General features: G+C 32.4%; 2 protein-coding genes across 3 annotated transcripts; one reads left to right on the top strand and one right to left on the bottom strand.

Annotated features, from left to right (window-relative positions):
• Positions 1-865: 865 nt before the first annotated feature.
• On the bottom strand, positions 866-10804 carry LOC133315750 (protein indeterminate-domain 5, chloroplastic-like). Of its 2 annotated transcripts, none has more exons than XM_061517414.1 (4): positions 10247-10804; positions 9517-9913; positions 5536-6551; positions 866-1167 (listed from the first exon to the last, which is right to left on the bottom strand). In XM_061517414.1, exons 1-3 carry the CDS (start codon positions 10395-10397, stop codon positions 5555-5557), a joined length of 1545 nt encoding a protein of 514 aa, XP_061373398.1. In that variant the 5' UTR covers positions 10398-10804; the 3' UTR covers positions 866-1167; positions 5536-5554. The 2 variants fall into 2 exon arrangements, with proteins under 2 accessions (XP_061373398.1, XP_061373399.1); XM_061517415.1 differs by having other exon boundaries at positions 10243-10298.
• An 11849-nt stretch (positions 10805-22653) lies between these two features.
• On the top strand, positions 22654-23874 carry LOC133315733 (uncharacterized). The gene has a single exon (XM_061517395.1). The coding sequence runs from the start codon at positions 22654-22656 to the stop codon at positions 23872-23874; it is 1221 nt and encodes a 406-aa protein (XP_061373379.1).
• The last annotated feature ends 247 nt before the right edge of the window (positions 23875-24121 follow it).

The raw sequence follows: 24121 nt of genomic DNA, 5'->3' as shown, positions 1-24121 counted from the left end.
CACATGACATGATTATCTGCTGCATTGCACTGGTTTTGGAACTTATATTGTTGAACTGTTTTAGAACTTATATTGCACATGTAAATGAGCTTGGGGTGGAAGATCCTTGAGGACCCCTTGTCTTACTGAGATTTCTGTTTAGAGATCTCACCCCACGTTTGGGGCGCTTATTTCAGGTTCAGGTAACCCAGGGGGTTGAGACCTTTAGCGGCAGGAGGTCGGAGCTTAGTTGATTGATGTTTATCTGCTTATGCTGACTGTGCTTGGATGCTTGTTTATATCTGTTGATATCATCCTTATAGCTTCATTTGATGTTATTGTTGAGACTCTGATGGCTATGTCGTTTTTTGGGTGAGCATGGGGATTGTCCATGCCACATTGACTTGACTTTATGCTTTTAGTTCGTGTTGTATTAATGTATCATGATATTGTCCGGACTACGTGTTGTAGATCCGTTACTTAGATACTCACTTATTTATCTATTGAGGTATTTCAGTTAGCTGTCTTTTGCAATTTATATACTTGCGATGTTTTTATGAAATTGATTAAGTAATCAACTTGGCTAAGTTATTGACGTCATAATTGAAAAGAAAAAGATTTTCCGCATATTTAATTAAACGTATCTTAATACGATGACATGTTAACAAATCGGGTATACACGAGGTGTTACAGAAAGTGATATATAAAGGTGAAGAGAGAGTTGACAAAAAAAATAAAGGTGTGGGTCCCACCTCTTTGTGAGAGTGAAATGATATAAGTTGTATCTTTTAAAAGGATAAATAATTTTCCCATATATAAAAACTAGGTAAAACAGGCAATAATGCTAATCTTTATATATATAGCGCTATGAAATATATGACTGGTACCACAAATTTAAATATTAAAGCATTGTCTAATAACAAAATCTGTTACGTTAAACCATAAATCTTAATATAAACTTCGTTTGAAATCTTAATAAACTTGAAGGAAGAGAAAAGGAGGGGGGAAGGGATACGAATATAACAGAGAATTAGATTAACTACATAAATTTTCATAATTTTCCTTCGTTTGAAAATCTTCCAGCTAGCTAGTTCTATACAGATCTCCAATATGCTTCCACAATGTTGCTCCCGAAAACCAAATTAGAAGAACTAAGCAGTCAATTTTCAATGGAACAAGTTGACATCCCTGCAAAAGGCCAAACTCGAATAATTGTAATTCTTATTCCAAATATCGGGTACGCAGATGATTAATAGATTTCAGGCTTAATACATAACTTTTTTAGTCTCCATGGTTTCAGAAAAATAAAAGATCATCATCATCTCAAAGCTTTATTTCTTACCCATGTCAAGAAGTAATGACTCTAAAGGCTTACAGCAAACTATTACCACTTCGTTCAATTGGTAATTAATTTATAAGATGCGATTATGAAAGTCAAAAACTTTATTAGAACACGAGTAGAATACTACCTTAGCAATATTATCACCCAAGTACATGCACTTGCATTGAATCAAATCTAATTTAACCATGAAAGATTAATCATATCATCCACTTGCATTATATAGGATATGCAGGATATTGAACATGCATACTTTACTGTTACTTAAAATAGACTATATAGGAAGGATTTAAAAAGAATAAATTAGTACCTAGTAAAAAAAAAGAATAAATTAGTCTCCTTAAAGAAGTTTAATTAAAAAAGTAATATGAATTTAAATTCTTACAATGCCTTTAACTTTCTTTGTTATTCCCGGCATCCGACCTCATCAATAATGGGTTCCCTCTTAAATAAAAAATGTAATAAACTGTAATAAAATTGATTATCACTATACTTCAAACTAACATATAATTTCGAATACAAAGGTTGTACACATTTAGTGTCATTGGAGCAATGTTGTCAAACTCGAGTTTCTACTTAGAAACGGAAAGGGGTGATAGAAACGTAACACGAAACGTAAAGTTTCTATTTTCTACTACTTAAGGTCCAGATACAAAATTATATATATGCATGTAAAAATATATATTACATAATGAACATGTGTGTTGAGCCATTTATCTGTCTAAAAAGAAAAATTATTTTTGATAACCAAGTATCAAAATTATAAACAGTGATAACTAAAAAATAATGGATAACCAATCTGCTCTAACTGCTTCATACACTCTGCAGATTTTGGATCATCGCTCATTAAGATATAATTTCACTTCTTTCAATGCACACAATGATCCAAAAACACAAAATGATTCTCATAGCATAACTTATAATAGAATTGCAGCTTTATAAGACATAATTATAAAAGACATATATCCAAACAAAAAGATATCAAGATATTATGCATATGATTTGGGAAAAACGAATATTGGGTTTTTTTAATTTCTTTTTGTAAATCTATTTTTTTTTAATTTTTTTCGTTTTAAGTAAAAACGGTCAAAATGGTAAAGACGTAAGCTTTTACCATTTTTACGCTTTTACACGGTGTTTTTATCAGTTTTTACCAAAGACCGTTTTTACTTGCGTTTTAACACGCATCACTTTAGTAAAAATAGATTAGGCTAAATTAGACTTTGGCTTAAATAGGCCAAGTTTGTGTAAAAAGTATTGGGTCTAGCCTGACATGTTAGCCTGTATAAGCCCCAAATTATAAGTCTGGCCTAACTTATATTTAAAAAATAAAAATCTTGGTCTAGACCTGTTAGTCTGTTTAAGCCTATTAAACATTCAACAATTAAAAGAATAACTAAAATAATATTACTTTATTATTCAAAATTACTAAAATAATAATTTTATTTATCTATTTAAAATCAATAATATGATATAGGCTAACCTATAAGCTTATAGGTCCGACATGTACAAAAAAGCCTATAACCTATTTTTTAAATAGATTTTTTTAAAAATTTAGACATTCTATTTTACTATTTGTAATAGGTTAATTAAGTCTGGCTTTATATAGGCTAGGCCAAAGGCCCTTGTAGGTCGGCCTAGCCCATTTACACCCCTAACTGTCATATGCAACAACTAAATCCTTACACAGAATCTCATTAAACAAACAACACATTTTATGTATCTACTATAAAAACAAAAAATAACAACAATAAAACATATGAATGAGAAAAATGCTCATCGTTTGATAACAAAGTTACATTTATTTTGAAAAAAGTTACCCCGTCTATTCAAAGTAAACATGACTTACAACAACCAAATTTAAAATTAAGATGTTTCATATATAATCTTCAAAAAATGTCAAGCAAAAACATTACATGGGCCGCAATAAAATATGCTAGAACTGTGGCTGCGATAAATTATTTCGAGTACAGATCTTACTTAGATATATTTATGTCATTGATAAATAATTATAATTTACTGATATCAAATTTATAAAATCTTATTATTAATATTTGTTTTTACTGTATTGATTTATGATTACAATAATATATATTACAAATTTTAAGAAATTAAAAATATTCACAAGTTGATAAACATATTTATTTATTTAAAATATGATGAGTAAGATTAAAATTTAAAATTATTTGTCTAGCTTAATAATCAAATCAAATAATTTATACATTTTTTAAAAAATATATGTGTTTAAATATAGCATTCACAACTTGATCAAGTAGTTTTAATTTTTAAATTATATAACAATATTTTTTCATAAAATCAACATACCAATTATTTATAAAATAAGAAGGGATAAATTTAAAAAAAAATTAATTAATTACTAAATAATATTAATATATCAAGGTCATTTAATCCTCACCCACATATATTTGAATTTAGTTTTTCTAAAATAATTGTGAAGTTATATTACTTTTTCAATCACATGTAAAAAAAATTATAACTAAATGCTGATAACTTAAAAAAATTAAAAATACTACAACGAAGATAGTATCTATATACTATTATATAAAAACTACCATGAAAGTAAGATCAATGTCACATGTCAGTAAACATAAGTTTTTTTTTTCTCCCCCATTTCATTTTCATTTGATATAGTCCTATTTTTTCATGTATTCTAATTAATTCTAATTTAAAAAGTTTTAAATCTAATTCAAATTTTATTATTAACCGATTTGGTTTAATTTAAGTGATTAAGTATCTTTTATCTTTTTAAATGAACATATATTGATTACTCTTACCTATCAAATTTTAAATATGTTTTTTTTAAAACAGTATATTAATTATAATATCAATTACACTTGTAATATGTTTATTTCCCATATTTTTATATGGATGTTAATTAATCATCCCCTGTACTATTTATACTAAATATAGTTATGAATAATAATTTTGAATAAATACGTGAATTTTTAATGAAGATTTTATTCGTAATTATTTTAATTTAGTATAAGTGATTAATCTTTTTCTCTTTAACATATAAATTAAAATTTTAATTACGAATATTATTTTTTATTTCTTTTAATACACTTTATTAATTAATTTGAATTTAAAATTCAAAATTAAAGTGTTATATATATTGGTATAATAATATGATAAATACAAATTTTGTATATTTTATATACATCTTAATGTTTCTTTGAAAGAAAAAAATTACATCTCTACTGTAACCATAAATGAAACTCAAAATTATATTTTTTTTTCTTATTGTTTATATTTCTGTACTCATTATAATAATAATTATAAAAATATTAATTTAATAATATGATTTAAAAATAATATCTTATTTCATAAATAATAAATATTTGTTTCTTCAAGGCTGTCTCTCACAAAATTTATAGAAGATAATGTTAGAGAAAAAAATATCATAATAACACTTCTTCTTAACTTTATATAAAATCAACTAAATTTTAAAATAATATAGCTTTTTAGATAAATAAAATTTTTATAATAATATGAAATTTCTTAAGCTATTAGTATCATATTTTTATATTTTCTATAACATATATCCCACAATTCTTAAGCTAAATGTGAGCAAAAAGAATGAAAAGGACAGATAAGAAAAAGACAGAATATAATAGCATCAAAGTTGATAAGAGCATAATAGCCCCCCCTCCAATGAACGGAAGGGCACTCGTGACTCTGCCAACCCACACTTAAAATATTTCCAAAAAAAAAAAAATGAAAAGTAGAAGACAATAGAAGAAACAAAGAACTGCATCACATCGCATCGCTGTCCATCCCATGCAAGACAACATGTTACCCTCACAAACCTAATAAACTTTTTTTTTTTTTTTTCTCAATCAAATTTAAAAGCTAGAGCATCAATTTTTTCATAAAAAATCATTGACCAATAAACAATAAAATAAAAAAGTATTCCCTAAACAAACACATATACCAATGAAACCATGCTTTAATAATCATAAAATACATATAACAATGAGTGTTGATTTTTTCACTTGAAAAGGTAGTCGTGTGGTCATGTTATTTTTTATCACAATTATTTATTGACGATGAGTTAAGAGAGAGAAAAACATATAATTTGTAAATAAGTGATTGTAATCAAATAACATGATCATTTTCACACATGAGAGGATTCAAAATGTAATAATCATCATCATCATTTCAATAAAGGTGACTAAATTTTTTTTTTGTTGACGTACCGTTTTGTACTTGATTCACTCACTGAAAGTCGTTCCTTCCACCTCGAAAAGTTTGTCCTGACGGCGCAGCATTATTTCTCTCTGATTCCAAAGAGCTCAAGTTGAAACCACTTTGTTGTTGTTGTTGTTCTCTTTGTGAAACTCCACCACCACTCATGTTTCTCACAACATGACCAACTCCTAGAAAGTCTCGGGTGAGTCTATCAGAGCCTCCAATGCTCACAGTTGGAAGTTTAAGCTCTCTGTTAATGCCATGATCGAATGCTTCAAACCCAGCAAGCACTGCATCAGAAGAAGACACGCTTTCGAAGATGGAAGAGTTTCCACTACCTGCAAACGAGTTCATTAGGCCTTGAAAGTTGTTATGCTGGTTATTGTTTGATGATGTTCCAAAGCTTCTAAGCAATGAGGATGCAGTGTTGTTGTTGTTATTATTGTTGTTGTTGCTTGAAGTTGCACCCATTTGAGCAGCTTTTTGAAGCAGTGCTGTTGCGGACATGTTATGAGGGATGGTTGTGTTGCTGCTTTGGAAAGATGTGCTGAAGAGAGAAGGTGCACTTGCAGAGAAGAAATTTGATGACCCTTCATAGTTGAAATGTTCTTCAGAATAGTTGTTGTTGTTGTTGCTGCGACTTGAAAGAAAGGGAAGGTTGAAGAGGTTTGGTCCAGATGGGGAATTGTTGTTTGTGTGGTAATTATTTTGGTTTTGGTTTGATTCTGATGAGATGAAGAATGAAGGTGTGGTTGTGTTGTGAATGGTTTGTTGTTGTTGTGAAGGTCTAATATGTGATGGTGGTGGTGGGAGAATGTGGTCAAATTGACCAGTGAAACGTAATAGGTCACTAGAATTGTTGTTGTTATTGTCATGGATGGAGGAGATCTGTGAACCCATTTGAGATAAGGCTATGTTGTTGTTGTTGTTGCTGCTAATGGCACTGCTTAGGTTCGGTGGTTGTCTTGCACTTTCTTGAGCCAGTGCATCACAGAAGGCCCTGTGAGTTATGAAACTGTCTCTTCTGCAGTAATATAATTCAAAGAATACTTTAGATATCTCAGGTTATAATAACTATCTTTAAATAGACTATTCTAAGAATATTAGCATTAGTGAAACAAGAGTTTGGTTAATGAGTTCATATCCTGAGTTCGTAATCTTGCTATTTATTTATTTGGGAGTGTGGTATACATCGTTTTACCAATTTGCAAATGCTACAAATAAAATGTTGCTTTGTGCCTGGTAACTGAAAGTAGGGAGGTTCATGGGTCGAATCGAATCAATTTTTTTAAAAAATCGAACCGAATTGGTTTAAATAGTTCGGTTCGGAAGTGGTTCGGTTCGGTTCAAAACTGGTTCGGTTCAGAAGTGGCTCAGTTTGGTGGGAAACAGTTCGGTTCGGAACCGATTCGAAAATGGTTCGGGTCGACCCTCTTTTGAAAAGAAAAAAAAATTAAAAATTTAATAAAGTTATAAAAATCAATTTGGTTCGGTTTAAAAACGGTTCAGTTCGGTTCGGTTCAATTCAAAATGGTTCGGTTCTTAAATTGGTTCTAAAAACCGGTTCTGTTCTTAAACTGGTTCTAAAAATCGGTTCGGTTCATGAACTGATTTTTAAAAACCGATTATTTTAAGGAGCAGTTCGGTTCGGTTCGGTTCATGATTCGGTTCAATTTTTTATTATTTTCCACACAGAGTGTACTTATATAAATTGTTATCTTAATAGTTGTATGGCAATACCTCACAGAAAAATCATTAATTAGATTTTAAAAAAATTATTTTATTTAGTAAATCATTTTAAAAAAGCTAATTAGAGAAATGGAAGGTAATAAATTTGTGTATTATAACAATATAATTTAATTTACTATGTGATAGGTACTTACAATTATCAGTTTTGGTAAAAAAAAATGTCCCGGGTATATACATAGTTCAAAAGCTCGGATAATTTTACTAGAAGATTTTTAACCTTACTAAAAAAATCATATGAAACCGTTTACATGCATCCCACCCTCCTGGTGCCGACAAATAAATAAATATAAAAAAAAAGTTTGCTATCAAAACAGTGACTATTGCTGCTATTAAGATCCCTGAAATATTTATACATTGCTAGAAATAGACTTAATTGGCATTCCCAAGTAAAAGACAACAATCACAAAGGAAAATCTTAACATAAAGGATAATAAAAATCATAATGACACTGAGGACAAATATTTACGTGTAATTATGAAACGAGTAGTTAAACAAAAGAACAATGTGAATGACACTACAAGGGATTAAGTAGATAATTAACTAAAAATTCCGAAAAAATGACAACAAAGACAAAGGATGGCAGGTGAAATAATTTAACCCAAACTTGATAAAAATATTAGTAAATCAATTAATTAGATATGCCATTTCAAGAAATTGGCGTTAGATAAATCAAACTGAAGAATTTATTTAACGTTGTGAAACTGATCAATCAATAAAATCATAAATATATCAATATATATATATATATGGAAAAACATTTCTACAACTACTTTAGATAAAGTTGTCTACAGCTACCTTTTTAACTAAGTATGACCGGTCATACATTAAAATTGCATTTTCTCTCTCCGCCACGTCAATCGACAGTGTCTGAGGAAAGAGAAAAAAGAACAGCTTTATTGTTATAACAAAATATGATCGGTCATACTTAGTTAAAAAAAGTAGTTATAGATAACTTTATCTAAAGTGATTTTAAAAATACTTTTTTCATATATATATATATATATATATATATATATATATGATCTTAAAGACTTAAACACTATTATCAAATAAAAAGTTTCGACATCCATTCTAAGAGTTGTTGATCTGTAAACATGTGGCACCGTTGATCTGACGGCTCTTATATGAACTGTCAAATGATTATATATATATATATATATATATATATATATATATATATATATATATATATATATATATATATATATATATATATATATATATATAAGCAAGCCAAGAAAACTGTCAAAAGAATCTATCCGCTGGTAACACAGCAATCAAAACTTGAAATAATGTTGAAGAGATAGAAAAACAGTACAAAGACAAAATAGAGAGAAAAAGAAAGACGGAGTTTGTTATATAGGCCCTAACGTTATCACGAAAGGGAGCACCTGCAAGAGCACGGTACTTCTGAACACATCTAGCCAACTCATAAGGGAACAAAGCTAGTAACAACACCACATTATTATTCCCTCTCTTTTCTTCACACCATAACAACACGTGAATAGAAAAAAAATAAAAAAAATATACATAGCAAAACAAAAATAGCGGTGTTTCCTAGGCAAAATGAGAAAATGGGAGTATTTTATTTTTATTTTACTTTTTTTTCTCTCTCTCTCGTTTGTTTGCAAGAGATAGAGAGAAGAGGGTACTGTTCCTCCGTGTGTAATGTTCTGATTTTCAGAGATTATTCACGTGGGGGGTATGTCTCCTTGCATTTCGCTTGGACCCCGATACAAATATAAGAGAAAGATGACAAAGGAAACCATACGAGAAAAAGAGGACAGAATCGGAATCAATTAGAAGGAAACCAAACTCAATAGAAAAAAAAGAAATCATCACCAAATGGTGGTAGTTTTGATAATAGCAATGAGCTTGAGTAACTGGAAATGAAAAAGTTTTGGTTCAATTTTCCTATATCACATTTGGTAGGGGATTAAATATTTACATCATGACCATTCATCCCGCACTCCAAATTAGTTTCATAATCTTTTAGTCGAAATTTATAAAAATATCGAGAAAACAACTCGCCTCAAAGAAATAATTATAGTTGGGTTAAATAAAAAAAAAAGCATCTAAGTCCTTTTAGCCACCTGAAGAATCTAATAAGCCCTAACACAAACCAAACTAACCTAAATCAAACAAAACAGTTTTTCCTTCTTCTAAAGTTCATGAATTGTGACCTTGACACATTCATTGCATCAACAAAAATGCGAAGTAATTATTGGACATGTTGTTACCTGGAGAAGAGAGTGCCACAGTCACATCTATATTCTCTGGTGCCACAAGTTTTAGAATGTGCTTTCCAATCAGATTGAACAGCATATTTTTTGGAGCATTTGTCACACTTCCATTTTTTCTCACCATGTTTGCGAGAGTAGTGTTTCTTAATACCAGTGAGGTCACCAAGAGCCCTTGAAGGGTCATGGTGGACGCATGTGGGTTCGGGACACAGATAAACCTTTCTCTTTGGCTCTTTTGTAGTCTTCTGCTTTAACTTCCAAGGCAAGTTGTGTCCTCTTCTGTGAAGCTGTAGGTTTTGCTCCCTTTGGAACCCTTTGTTGCACACTTCACATATAAACCTGTTTGTTGCCATTAGTGTCTTCGGTGATAGTGCTATCACCTCCGCATCTGGATCTATACGTTTCCATTCAAAAATATAAAAAACATGCCAAACAATAATTAATTATTAGAAAATTCACAAGATTAAAAAAAATTATTAAAAAGAGAAAGCTTGAAGACAAAGATTTCCATTAGATACCCTTTTAATTTCAATCCATTTCACATTTATATGTTTCAAAATTAGGATTCCCCCACATCAGCTAGGGACTTATATTAATGAGAAACAATAAAAATAATAATGGGTGGCCTAGTAAAATATTTGTAGAAATGAAACCAAAAAAAATTATTTATTGAGAGGAAATGATTCAGAGATTTGATCATTTTTGATAAAATTGTTAAGATACTTGCTTGGTGTTCCAGGTTGGTTTCTTCTTTTCTTCTGGGGTGGTGCAGCTGGAGTTGTTGATGATGATGGTGTTGATGAATGCTGTTGCTTCATCTGATTCTGATCCTCTTCTCTGACTCCAAAGAGTGATGTTGCTGAAAAAGATGCAGCCATATCTAATAACAAATCCTCTCTATATATACATAACCTCCTTCCTCCAAGACATGCAATTTTTAGTCCTTCAACTCTAATCCCAATCTCAAAACTCAAAAGAGCAAAATAATCTGAATTCCTTGGGCTGTGCAGATTAATAGAGAGGAGAATCTAAAGGAGGGGAATTCTCATAGAAAAAGCTGAAGAAGAGAGAGATATGTGAGTTGAAAGAGGAAGAAAAAGCAAATCAACCCACCATGACCACTTGACATGAATTTCCTCCCAAGTTGGCTTGTTTCAAATGAGAAAATTTGAGATAGATATACTATGATTCTTTTCACTGATTTGGTGTCATGCAGATACACCAACACATATAACAATCACACCCCATTTTGCTTCTTTCTTTTTCTTTGCTCTTTTTTTTTTTGCCCCCACTTCCCTTTTTTTCTCTTCAAACTTTTCTTTTTCCCAGATTTTGCTCAATGTTTTTCTGTCATAAATGAAATTTCACAATATGAAAAATTAAATGAGAGAGAGAATGGGTAAGGCCTAGAGCTCTGTGGACCCAATCCTTAGTCACATAACGACATAGGATATGTGTAAGCATCATGAAACAGCTACACCACACACACACACACTCTCTCTCTTTCTCTATCTCTATCTCTATCTCTATCTCTATTGTTTCGCATATTCTGACTCACTCCCAGACAAACTTTCACTGATCACCCTGCCCCACTGGACCTTACAGAAAATTCAAAAGGAAAAATTGTGTGATGGAACCAAAACCGTATATATAAAAAGATAAAAATTAAATAAGCATTGGTTTGTAAAAAAATTAAAAGAATTTAAAAATAATATATATTAAAGATAGGAAATAGATAAATATATAAAATTGTTAGCAGGGTTTTTATTTTTATTTTTTTATGTAAATATAATTAATCAGTTTTTGTGGAAGTGGAAAACACCTGAGGATTGATTGGGCAAAGGGCTGAATGAAACTGTTGTCTGAAATTCAGCAGAGGCAGAGTGTACTGTGTTGTTGCCGTTTGAGGTCATTGACATGGAAAGGGCAAAAAAGGTTTCTGAACTTTCCTTTGCTGTGTTTAGCTGCCTTGGGTTGCATGCAACACTATGGCTCGCTGGTACCTCATAGTCACATCACGGAGGGACATGTAAAATTGGAAATGGGTAATTTAGTCATTTAAAAAACAAATAATTAAATTAATTTCTTACAAATTTAGTAATTTAGTATAATCTACCCATGTTTTTACTTTCATAAATTGAAAAATGTTAGAAAATAATATAAATCATTAAAAAGGTCCTCATTTAACAATTTAAGTTTTTGGGTTGAATTTTTTTTTTTTTGAAGATATTTTAATCGGTTCATTGCTTCACAACTAGTTCAATTCGGGGCGGGTCCAAGGATTAAGGCTTTAAACCCCTCTCAAACGGTACTGGGAAGATCAAACACATGCTCTCATCCCCAACTGTTTAATTCCCTAGTTCTAACTGAGCTACTATTTTTTTTTACATGGTATCAAAGCATCAGTGTCACAGGTTCAATCATTACTGTCCTCGTTAACAATTAATAATCGGTTAAGTATTTTGGAGTTTACCATGTAAAGAACCAATTCAATCCAAAAGTTATGGATGAGAGCATTTTTAATTGTTTATATTATTCTCTAACACCCCCCTCATGCAAGAGCCATTTGGGCTTGAAGCGTGTATATTACACATACCTAATTTCTGGCTTACTTTGTGCTTATTTAATTCCACTATAAAGTGAGGGCGAGTGATAATCAAACTCGTGACCTTATAGTTACTGAAGCTCTGATACCATGTAAAGAACTAATTCAATTCAAAAGATTAAGCTTTTGGGATGAATAAGTTATTTACATGGTATCAGAGCCTCAATGTCATGGGTTCGATCCTCACCACCTCCCATTTAATTAATAATCAATAAAGTCTTGTGGGGTTTTTCAGCACAGGTAGGTGGGTCGTGCATTATCCACTCTTCAAGCCCAGTGGGCTCTCGAATAAGGTGGCATGTTAAAATATAATATAAATCATTAAAAAGATCCGCAACCTTAAAGTTTTTGGTTGGAATGATGCTTATCATTGTATCAAAGACTGGTTTGAGAAGTATAAAGTCATTAATGTAGCATCACTCATTAGCTTAAGCTTTTGGGTTGAATTAGTTCTTTACATGGTATAAGAGCCTTCGTGACCAAGTGGTTACAAGTTCGATTCTCATAGCCTCCATTCAGTTAATAAACAATTACATATTGTAGAATTTTTTAGCACAGGTAGGTTGGGCCTATTGCATCATACACCCTTCAAGCTCAATAAGTTCTCGTGTGAGGGAACGTGTTAAAGAAATATAAAGTCATTAATGTAGCCTTATCCATTAACTTAAACTTTTTAGTTAAATTGGTTCTTTACAGAAAGTCTTATGCACCGAGATCAATTTAACTTTAGAAAATAAATTGATCCAAATATAGTGGAATTTAGGAAACTGTAATAATATTTTATGTTTTTTATTAAAAAAATTAATTTAATGATAAAATGTTTTAAAGATTAACCCCATGAGATCAATTTAAGGGATTAGTTAATAAAGGGAGGGGGAATCTAAATTAGAACACCAAACGAAAGACCTAGTCCAAGCACTAAGGATAAACAAATCACCCGTGGACGTTTTGAGACATAGAGTGCACTTGCCATGGTCCCAACTTGTTCGTTGCTACTTGCTTTCAAGACACAGCTAAATTCTGACCGTGGATTATGTGGGAAATAATCACAGTCCACGGAACTGAATAAAGTGAAACGTGCTTTTTTGGGAATTATGTGAGGTCTTGAAAGGGATAGTTATTAGTATTATTCTCAAATATCTTTTAAAAAAAATTAATTTTACCAAGAAAGTTTCATTCCTTTGATTCAGATTAAGTGCTCATTTGTCCTCCTTTTTAGATTTCATTTCATTGACAATTTTTCAACAAACAATAGTTGCTAGGTGCAGCTGTCATTCTTTGAAATAATGACAGCCTAACCATAAATTAGATTTTTTTGATTGATAGAAATTAAAAGATAAAGCTCTAATTTTGTATGTGGATGGCATGGGATGAGATTATATCAGATATGGCCACAACTTTGAGCATGCCATCTAACCACCATATACGTGCTGCTGTTTCTTATAACAAAAATATTGATTTGTGAAAGATTAATGCTTATAGTTGTTAAAATGACTCCATCCAGATGAATATAGATTGGTCAGATACTATCAAGACTGTCAAAACATTTTGAACTTATGGAACGTCTATAACTAGCCGGTAAAACATGACATATAATTATGAAGATTAAAACATCAATCATAGAGTTTTAAAATATTTATCATGTACTAGTATTGGCTCAGGCTCACAACTCTTGCTATATATCCCTACACTCAACACATAATTGATGTATATGTAGGCCCCTCTTGGCCCATTTTCTGTTATGAACCTCACTAGCAAGTGAATCCAGGCTTAACTTCAGTCACCCAGCAAGTGAGTCGGATTGATGCCGGTACTTATTAATTTACAATAGATGAATAGAGAATAAGATATTTTAAACTTACTTGGAGTTAAAAGATCCTCCCTAGTCAGGTAGTCCCTACTATATATATATATATATATATATATATATATATATATATATATATATATATATATATATATATATGGGTCTATCATTTCTCAAACTGCTTGAAATAATTTTATCTCCGGCGACTAAATCATAATCGTACAAAGATGGGTCAATAGTAATAAAGAAAGAGAGAGAGAAAAAAGAAATCATAATCATTCAAAGGTGAATCAATTAATATAAGGAAATAAATAAACAAAACAAGATAGTTTGGGGGGGCGGAGATAAACTTATCTCAAGTTGCCGGAGAAATATTTTTCCCTATATATATATGGGGTAAATATTTTTACAGCAACTTTAGATAAGGTTATCTACAACTATCCTTTTTTAATTAAGTCTGACCAGTAATACATAGTTATAACAATAAAGCTGTTCTATTTTTCTCTCTCTTAAGACATTGTCGGCTGACGTGGCGGAGAGAGAAAATGCAATTTTTATTTATGACTAGTCAGACTTAGTTAAAAAAGAGATAGATGTAGATAACTTTATCTAAAACGACTGTAGAAATACCTTTTCATATATATATATATATATGTGTGTGTACACACACATATATATATATGGGAAAAACATTTCTCAAGCAGCTTGAGATAAGTTTATCTCTGACTACCCCAAAACTACGTCGTTTTATTTATTTATTTCTTTATATTAATTGATTCACCTTTGAATGGTAATGATTCTCTTTTTCTCTCTCTTCCTTTATCACCATTGATCCATCTTTATACGGTTATGATTTACTAGCCGAAGATAAGATTATCTCAAACAGCTTGAGAAACGGTAAGCCATATATCTATACATATATGTGTGTGTATATATGGGAAAAACATTTCTCAAGCAGCTTGAGATAAGTTTATCTCTGACTACCCCAAAACTACGTCGTTTTATTTATTTATTTCTTTATATTAATTGATTCACCTTTGAATGGTAATGATTCTCTTTTTCTCTCTCTTCCTTTATCACCATTGATCCATCTTTGTACGGTTATGATTTACTAGCCGAAGATAAGATTATCTCAAACAGCTTGAGAAACGATAAGCCCTATATCTCTCTCTGTGTGTGTGTTGTGTGTGTGCACACACACACACACATATATATATATAGAGTTTATATTTCAGCATGCTGCTGTATGTGCAACAATCAAATACTTGTTATACATATACGTGAAAGCATTAAATGTGGGGAATCATAACCATACAAAAGATGAAAGCATTAAATGTGGAGAATCATAATCATACACATGTCGTTGTTGTACGTAAAGTGGCTGGAGAAATGATTTTACCTATATATATATATATATATATATATATATATATATATATATATATATATACATGAATGTAATTTTTAAAATATATTCATAATTACATTTTATGCAACAATTAATTTTAAATCTTTTCATATAAATTAGTTTAAGTTTTTAATGCAAGTTATTTAAATAAATCATTTACAATAAACATTTTGATTTTCAATTACATAAATGAGTAAAGAAAATGCACAATACGGGTAACTTGTGACCAAGTTAGACAAACAATTTATCAACGTAAACTATATTTGACCTGTTGCAGACGGCAGACCAACTCGCATTTAGCCTAGTCGTCTGTCCTAAAGAAACTTCGCATTAAACTAAGAAGTTGAGATGTATAAAAATGTTTTTAATTAGACACATGATAAACTTTTAGTTTATCTTATCTTATAGACTAAAATTACATGCATTATCAAGTTAAATAAGTGAAAACTAGGATTGTAACCACCATATAATTATGAGGATTAAAACATGAATCATGGAGTTTTAAAATTATGAGGACTAAAATTACATGCATTATCAAGTTACATTAGATGATTAGGGTCCATGTATAAGATACTTAAATAGTTATGTTTCCTTTTCACACAAAAAAATAATAATAAATTAAATAAATGACTTAAAATATTTAAGAAAAAACTAATTCTTTAATGTATGTGAATTAATTTTTTCATTTTACATGAGAATATTTTCTCATGTTACACATACAATACATGATTGGGGTCCACAAAAAGAGAGAAGACAAAAAAATAAATATGGGACCTGTTCCGATTTGATAAATCGGGATGTCCAACCTAATGGTTGGTATGTTTCTCTTGGATCTGTGTGCCCTCTCTTAGGTATCTATAGGAGGGATACCTTAGAGATCAATGGATTACTGTGTACTATATAATAAATGGCATAGCCAAAGGGTGGGATATGTGCACATTGACAGCTAAGAGAGAGAGGGTTTAGAATCTGTGTACCTTATTGGTTTACCCCCTTGTCACTACAAGAAAAGGTGTATTTCGCGACTGAATATCAACGACGGTTAGATTCAAACCGTCATAGAATACATTATCACGACCGTTGCTACGACGCTGTAATGAACCGTTGTTGAATACAAGAATTCTACGATGGATATCAGAGTCGGTTTGTAACCGCCTCAGAATATATCATTTCACGACGGTTACAACCGACCCAAAATATAAAATTTCACGATGGTTGTCTAACCGACTCAGAATACATCATTTAACGACGATTACAACCGACCCAGAATATAACATTTCAAGACGGTTTCTAGCATTCGGTGACGGTTTGAAGGCATGTGAAAAATCTTTAAACGTAATGGAAGTTAAAAAGATCTGAACACAAAACGTATTGGAGGAACTAAATGACAACAACCACTATGTCATTGAATTCCTTATAATATTATTATTATTAATATATATTACATAATTTAGACATGAAGTATCGAAATTGAATGATGGTTACATAATTTCTATATGTGCCCCAATATGTAGGCTAGGACAATTGGAATGGTGAAAACTTAACTGATATAGTATAATTTGGAGATTAAACCGAAGATTTCACATATTTGATCGAAAAATCAATGTAATTTATTTCGTACCGCTCGCTCAATGAAAAAATGGGTCAGGTTCTACAGGATCAAACGTGTAGGACTTAGAGAAAATGATGTGATTATAAGGAGTAATAATTGATCATGGGTTTCAATTTTGAGAGTTTGTTCATGTCATTTCACATGTATAAGATACGCTAGTTGACAATTATTCATGTAGTAGGGAGATTACAAAAGAGGTGGACACAATGAATAATAACTACACACGTATATTGGCAAGAAGGAGGTTGGGATCGGTTAGAACACAATAACAAGTCTAAAACAAAACTCACATTAAAATCTAATAAATATGTAGAAATATGACATTCTTAACCTATAGATGAAATTCAAAACAAATTAATTATTAGACATGAGAGATATAAATGATTATTAAAATTTTGTGTAGATGATATATATAAAAATAAAAAATAGTGAATTATTTTATTTTAATGAATAAATATTTTAATGAATACAATATTGCATTTAGTAAATTCAAAAGGGTAGAAAAATATAATTTAAATTGAAACATTTTCAAAATATAAATTTTATTTGAATATAATATATTTGAATTATATATCTTTGATGTTTTATGCTTTTTATTGAATATAATATTTTTGATGAATAAACATGTGTTATATGTGTGGGTGTCTATGTGAATTTAATCTTTTAATGAATAATATTTTATTAGTCTTTATCACCCTACGCAATGAACGACCACTTTATTAAGTTCTTTTAATTGGTTTAGCTCCATGTAACCTTCTTTTTCAAAGTCATTGACCACTTAATTAATTGCACATTGTTTTTCTCCATCAATTGCATAAGCACCTTATCACAATCCACACGTGGGTTCCCACCATTACCATTCATCATTATCTTCTAACCAAGCACCTTGATCTTATTCAGTTTGTAAAGATAATTCTCATCCTTTATGTTACAATAGTCATGATCACGGTCAATATCAGTTGGCAATGCTAATTCCCATAACAAAGTCTTAGGTTTAAATCCTGTGTATGTAAAAAATTCCCCTTAGGAGAGCTAGCTCCACGCCACCATGACTTTTTTTGTACGTAGCTTTGGAGGTCAAATGCCCCCTGGTTTTGCATCAAATGGATTGCAACAGGTATATAATACAATATTTACCAAATTGTTCTTGTATTTTCTATTTGAGATTATGATTGGAACTTATGTTTTCTGTTTCATATGAGTGACTGCTGCATCTTGAACCTATTACATTGCTGGGTGTACTTTTCTTTATGTCTACCTTTAATCATAGTGTTTTGTAGGACTCTGACTATTATTCTGGTTATTGTTGACATTGTTAGTATTGCTTTCTTCAAAATAATACCCTTTAGTCTAAGACTTAGATTATGGATATAAATAATTAAACAGATACGTATGATATATGGTTCTCTATAAATTAGCTGAGTTCCCTCTAGATTTTTCGTGGTAAATTCCAGAAAGTTTAGGACACATCTCCATCTCAAGTAAACAAAAATGATTTTTTTTAATAGAAACTTTTAAGAAATAATAAATAGAAAAAAGTGTGTGCTCAGCAAGGGCACTCAATTAATACGTATGACATTACTTTTTCTCAGTTTACCTTTAATAACATTATTATTTTCTTTTTATATTTGTCCTTGCTAAGCAAGAGCACTTAAATACTTTTTAAGTTGATTTGAAATCATGACATGTCACTGAGGTTTATCATTGACACAATGCTCTAATGATAGAAACACCTTTATGGCATTAACAGTAGCTAGTTGATCCAAGGAACAATCTTACATGCAAACGAAACGTGCAAAGAGGCAAAAACAGCCTCCACTTCTGTCATAAATCATGGTGAATACATTTTTATACATATCTGGTAGTTCTTCTTGTGAACCTTTTCTAACATTTATGGCATTTCCCATCCTTTTCTTTTGTATTTTGGAAAGCTAGCTACCATATCCCCATGTGGCCTTCTCAACAAACTAACTTAGAAACTTAATGCTTGATTCACTTATTGATTGCTAATTGATTAGAAGTCTTAATGCATATTATGATGAAATTTCCATTTATTTTGTTCATACTTGTCTTATGTTTTTAATTGCTTTAAAATTGTTGTTGGTGATGTTTTCACCTATTTTTTAATTTTTTTTATTTGATGTTATGCATTTGACATTTAGTTTTTCTATTAAATTTTTGATGCAGCCTCAAGATTTGGGCTCTCCTAATGGACTCAGGCCTTCTTCTTCTGCTAGCCATGTACCAAATGCACAAGGACCAAATTCACCTGAACCTCATAATCATGGACTCCCATCTCCTCCATAGTCCTCTTTTTTATGTTTCTGAGAACAATATCACCCATGACATTTTGGTGATGGCTTTTTGTAATGACTTTTTGTTAGTTAACTTTTATATTTTGGTGTCTATTTGTCAGGGTGAATTAATGTTATGACAATATTGACAATTACACTTCTCAGTTATAGTTAGGTTTAAAATTATTAGAATTCGGTGTCAATGTTTATAACTATTAGAATTTGGTGCATGTGTTTAGAAAAGTCTACTGATTCTAACTTTAATTTTGGATGAAAAGCATACATTTTTAATTTATTTACAAAGTTGTTATATTGAATTAAAAAAAATTAAAACTTCAATCTTTCTCCATTTTTCCATTCGTAATAATTAAATATATATTGTTATTCCTAATAATTAAATATATATATATATATATATATATAATTGTGTACAAAAAAATAAATGTTTAGGTTTAATGTTTAAATTTTTTAAAAGAAATTATTATATTTATTTTGACAACAGAGAATATTGCATTAATTTTTTATAAAATTCTTAAAAAATTAAATATTATTTAATTATAATTTAAATTTGTATAATTCAACGACATTTCTAAACCGCCTTTAAAATCTTATTCCATGACCCTTAGCTAGCCTTTGACATCTTTTTTAACGACGCTTTTAAATCGCCTTCGAATTGTTAATTCACGATGTTATTCTGCGACGTTTCAATACCGCCTTGAGATATTATCCCACGACGGTTACATAAATTGCCTAGGAATTCTTAATCCACGACGCTTTATAAACCACCTTTGAATTCTTATTCAACGACTCTTATACAACCGCCTTAGAATACTTATTCCGCGACGGTTAAATAAATGACGTCATGTGGAATTCCACAACGGTTAGGAAATCGCCTTTGAATATTCATCTATTTTTTTAGGATATGCTAAGGCGATGATAACCGCCTCAGCAACCGCCGTTGAATTCTATTTGACGGTTATTCCAGCGGTTCAATCAAACCGTCGTTGAATTGCCTCTGGACGATAGTAACTACGACGGTTGGTTAACGGCCAAAACCTGCATTTGGAGGCGGTTCAAACCATCGTGAAATGACTTATGAACCGCCTCCGTATACCTCTTTTGTTGTAGTATAGACACCAAAAATTGTCCAGGAAATTCAAATTTAAAATAAAACAAAACAAAAAATAAAAATAAAAATAAAATCTTGTCACTGATGTTCTGCAATGGAGGTTTGGTTAAGGCACCATGTTTGATTGTGAAAGTAGAAAAAGGCAGAGACCAAAAATGGAACATTGAAAAGATCTCCATGTGGTCTGAGCAAGGAACCCTTGCAATACATTGGAGAGTTCACCTCTACCTATTACCCACATATAGAATGAGGGAAGCTCTTCTTTTTCTTCCTCTATAAAAATCATAAACGCATAACAAAAGGGAACTTTTTTTTTTTAGAGCTTCTGGTTACCCTTAAAAAAGAAAAACAAATCTAAAAAAAAACAAAGGAGAGAAAATAAGAGATAAACCCATACTTCTTGTGATTTAAACACCTTCAAACCCAAGTGATGGGTTAGGCGCGTGACACTACGCGCGCGATATTTTTTTCTGTCTGTTAGGGTTTTTTGCTCTCTCTGTTTTCGTTTCTTTGAATCTGATCTCTTGTGAACGATGAATGATTGTGAGAATGATGTTTTGATTATGGCAAGGAAGAGTACGAAGAGAACCAAGAATGGTGAGGAAATTTCAATGGAGGTGGTGATGCTGAAGCGATCAAGGATTTTCAAGCTGGATCATCCACGAAGGAAAAACCGCGATCCTTTGCAGAGGTGACTGGAGTGGAGCATGGTGTGTCAGGCTACAACGCTCCATGGCTGATTGAAGAAGAGGAACCAGACTTGGAGCCTCTGGATCCCAATTTGGGTGCAATTTCTGAATGGGGGTTTCAGACCATAATTAGGGAAGATGGTGCTGTTGAAATTCGGAGTAACAAGGAGGCTAGAGCTCGCATGTGTCAACGATGGAAGAATGCTTTGATTGTGAAATTATTGGGAAGGAAGATTGGTGTCGGGTTCATGAAGAAGAGGCTGGAAGTGATGTGGGCGAAGGCTGGAAGTATAACGGTTGCAGACCTTGGAAACGATTTCTTCTCGATCAGATTTAGCAGTTTGGAGGATTTGAATCTGGCAATCACGGGTGGACCGTGGGTCATCCTTTGGCACTACCTTGCAACTAGGAAGTGGGAACCGTGTTTTGACCCTAATAAGGCCAACATTCATAAAGTAGCTGCTTGGATCCGTCTTCCAGGGATACCGCAGGAATACTGCGAATTTCCCTTCTTGAATCACCTAGGTTCGGTGATAGGAAAAGTTATTAAGGTGGATAAGACAACATCCACTGGTGACAGAGCAAGATTTGCTAGGGTATGCATTGAGCTTGACCTTGCTCAGCCGTTAAGAGGTGAATATGTGTTGGATGGACGAAGGAAGAGGGTAGAGTATGAAGGTCTTTTTTTGATTTGTCTAAGGTGTGGGAGATATGCACACAATTCTGATTCATGTCCAGACTATGTCAAGCCTCCACACGAGAACAAGCCAAAGGAGCCTATTGTAAAGCCTATGGAGAGCAACAGTCCTCAGGGTGTAGGGCCTTGGATGGTAGTTCAACGTAGAAAGAAAAATCAGCAACCTCAACAGAAGCATGATTCTGGTTTTAACAGAGCTTTTGGTGAGGATATTTCTAATAGGAAGAACATGGTGGGTCAGAAGGCTGGAGATAATAAGGAAAAAAGTCCCTCTAAAGGGGTGAGTGTAAAGCAAGCTAAGCCTGGACCTTCAAGCCGCATGGTGAACAAGGAGAATGTCTCCTCGGCTTCCAAATCAGACTCTCTAGTCTTGGAAATGCTTTTCTCAGCTGTGGCTAGTAACTCTGTTAAAAAAATATTGGGAGCAAACCTTCGGTGGTGAGCTCCAAGAAGTATGTGGTTAAGTCTTCTTCCCAAAAAGGCAAAGGAGTTGGCTGGGATCCTACTATCAGCTTTGGATCAAGCAGTAGCTCTCTAGCTCAGAACAAGATTGGACTGGAGGGAGAAGAGATTGGGGCAGGGGTTATGTACCCATTAGTGAATGGGTCTGATCTCATTGTTGCAGACAAGTTTGCAGTTGATGATATGGTGGCTTTTGACTCTCAGAAAGAACCTGAACCTCCGAATCAAAGCAGGGGAGAGCCTTTTAAGCTGGTTGAGGTAAATGCAGGTATGGAAGTAGACTTATCCAATGCTGTTATTTCAGATAATATAATGATTAGTAGTCATGTTTCTGGTGGTGATATTCGATCTGGAAGCCAGAATTCTGGAATTGAAAATCATGATGGAAGCAGCAAGAGCTTTGTGATCTTGCAATAAAATCAATTTTTATCATGAATGTCTTCATATGGAATTGTAGAGGGGCTGTTAAGAGGCAATTTAGGAGTACCTTTAATAGATTTAAAATAAAATACAAGGTTGGGGTGGCTGCTATTTTGGAGCCAAGAGTGAGTGGTGAAAAAGCTATTAGAGTAATCAATAAATTGGGCTTCTCTAACCATATTGTAGTTGATGCTCATGGTTTTTCTGGTGGAATTTGGCTGTTGTGGAATTCTAATGAAGTCAAGGTTTCTTTCATTTCTAAGCAAGACCAATTCATCCATTGTTGGATTGAGTTTGCTGAGATGAAAGGGTTCTACTGGACGGCAGTTTATGCAAGCCCCCATGAGGGGAAGCGCAAGAGTTTGTGGGAAGACTTGAGACTGATTGGGAGGACAATGGATGATCCATGGTTGGTGTCAGGAGACTTTAATGAAATTGTTTGTGCTGAGGAGAAGAGAGGAGGTGGTCCTGTTGATTATAATAGATGTAATCAATTCTCAAATGTTTTGAGTGCTTGTGGTGTGCTGGATTTGGGGGGAGGTGGAAATAGATTCACCTGGAGAGGCCCTAAGTTCCTGCACTTGAATAGGATTTTTAAGAGGTTGGACAGGGCAGTGGCAAATGAGTGTTGGAGAACCTCTTTTGAAGATGCTGATGTCTTAACCCTCCCTGGATTGTTTTCTGACCACTGCCCTATTCTTGTCAGATTGGTTAAGGAGGATTCTGATTGGAGGGAAAGGCCTTTTAGTTTCCTTCTTTCTTGGCAGTGTGACCCTAGGTTCAATAATTTCTTTAAAGCTAACTGGAAGAAGGATACTAGCATGTGTGATAGCTTGAAATCCTTTGCTCATGCTCTTAAGGACAGGAATAAAAATGTGTTTGGCTTTATTCAGCATAAAAAGAACAGAATCATAGCTAGACTGGATGGGATTCAGAAATTGAGTAGTTGTAACAATTCCAGGCAGTTAGAAAAATTGGAAGCCAATTTGAAAAAGGAACTTTCTGGTATTCTTGATCAAGAAGAGCATCTTTGGTTCCAAAAATCCAGGAGGGATTGGATAAGGGATGGAGACAGGAATACTAGATTTTACCATACTAGTACCCTTATCCGGAGGAAAAGGAACAAGGTTATTAAGCTGCATCTTGCAGCTGGCCACTGGTTAATTGGGGAGGAGGCACTTATTGCTATGGCCAGAAATTTTATATTGATCTCTTCAAAGAAGAAGTTGTAAATCCGGTTTGGATGCATTATCATAACTCATGGCCAGATTTAGGGGAAGATTAGTTGGCCTTCCTTGCTCAGGATATTGGTATGGAAGAGGTGAAAGCTGCCTTCTTTCAGATGGCTCCCTTGAAAGCTCCTGGACCGGATGGATTTCCTGCTTTGTTTTATCAGAAGAATTGGGAGTTCCTTAAGGCTCAAGTGTTTGAGAGTATGCAGAAATTCTTTTCTCAGCCGGGTCTAATCAAGGAAGTTAA

Source organism: Gastrolobium bilobum, unplaced genomic scaffold, assembly GCF_033153095.1.
Source record: "Gastrolobium bilobum isolate Gb01-03AN ecotype WA unplaced genomic scaffold, APGP_CSIRO_Gbil_v1 utg31796, whole genome shotgun sequence".
NCBI classification, from domain to species: domain Eukaryota; kingdom Viridiplantae; phylum Streptophyta; class Magnoliopsida; order Fabales; family Fabaceae; genus Gastrolobium; species Gastrolobium bilobum.
This window is presented reverse-complemented; position numbering and strand designations above follow the sequence as displayed.

What these genes read in the sequence shown, in the direction of transcription:
- LOC133315733 (XM_061517395.1), top strand. Translation starts at nt 22,654, where the DNA reads ATGAATGTCTTCATATGGAATTGTAGAGGGGCTGTTAAGAGGCAATTT.
- LOC133315750 (XM_061517414.1), bottom strand. Translation starts at nt 10,397, where the DNA reads ATGGCTGCATCTTTTTCAGCAACATCACTCTTTGGAGTCAGAGAAGAG. An exon ending in AAACCAACCTGGAACACCAA is followed by an intron (nt 9,914 to 10,246) that starts GCAAGTATCTTA and finishes GGAAACGTATAG; the next exon opens with ATCCAGATGCGGAGGTGATA. An exon ending in TGTGGCACTCTCTTCTCCAG is followed by an intron (nt 6,552 to 9,516) that starts GTAACAACATGT and finishes ATATTACTGCAG; the next exon opens with AAGAGACAGTTTCATAACTC.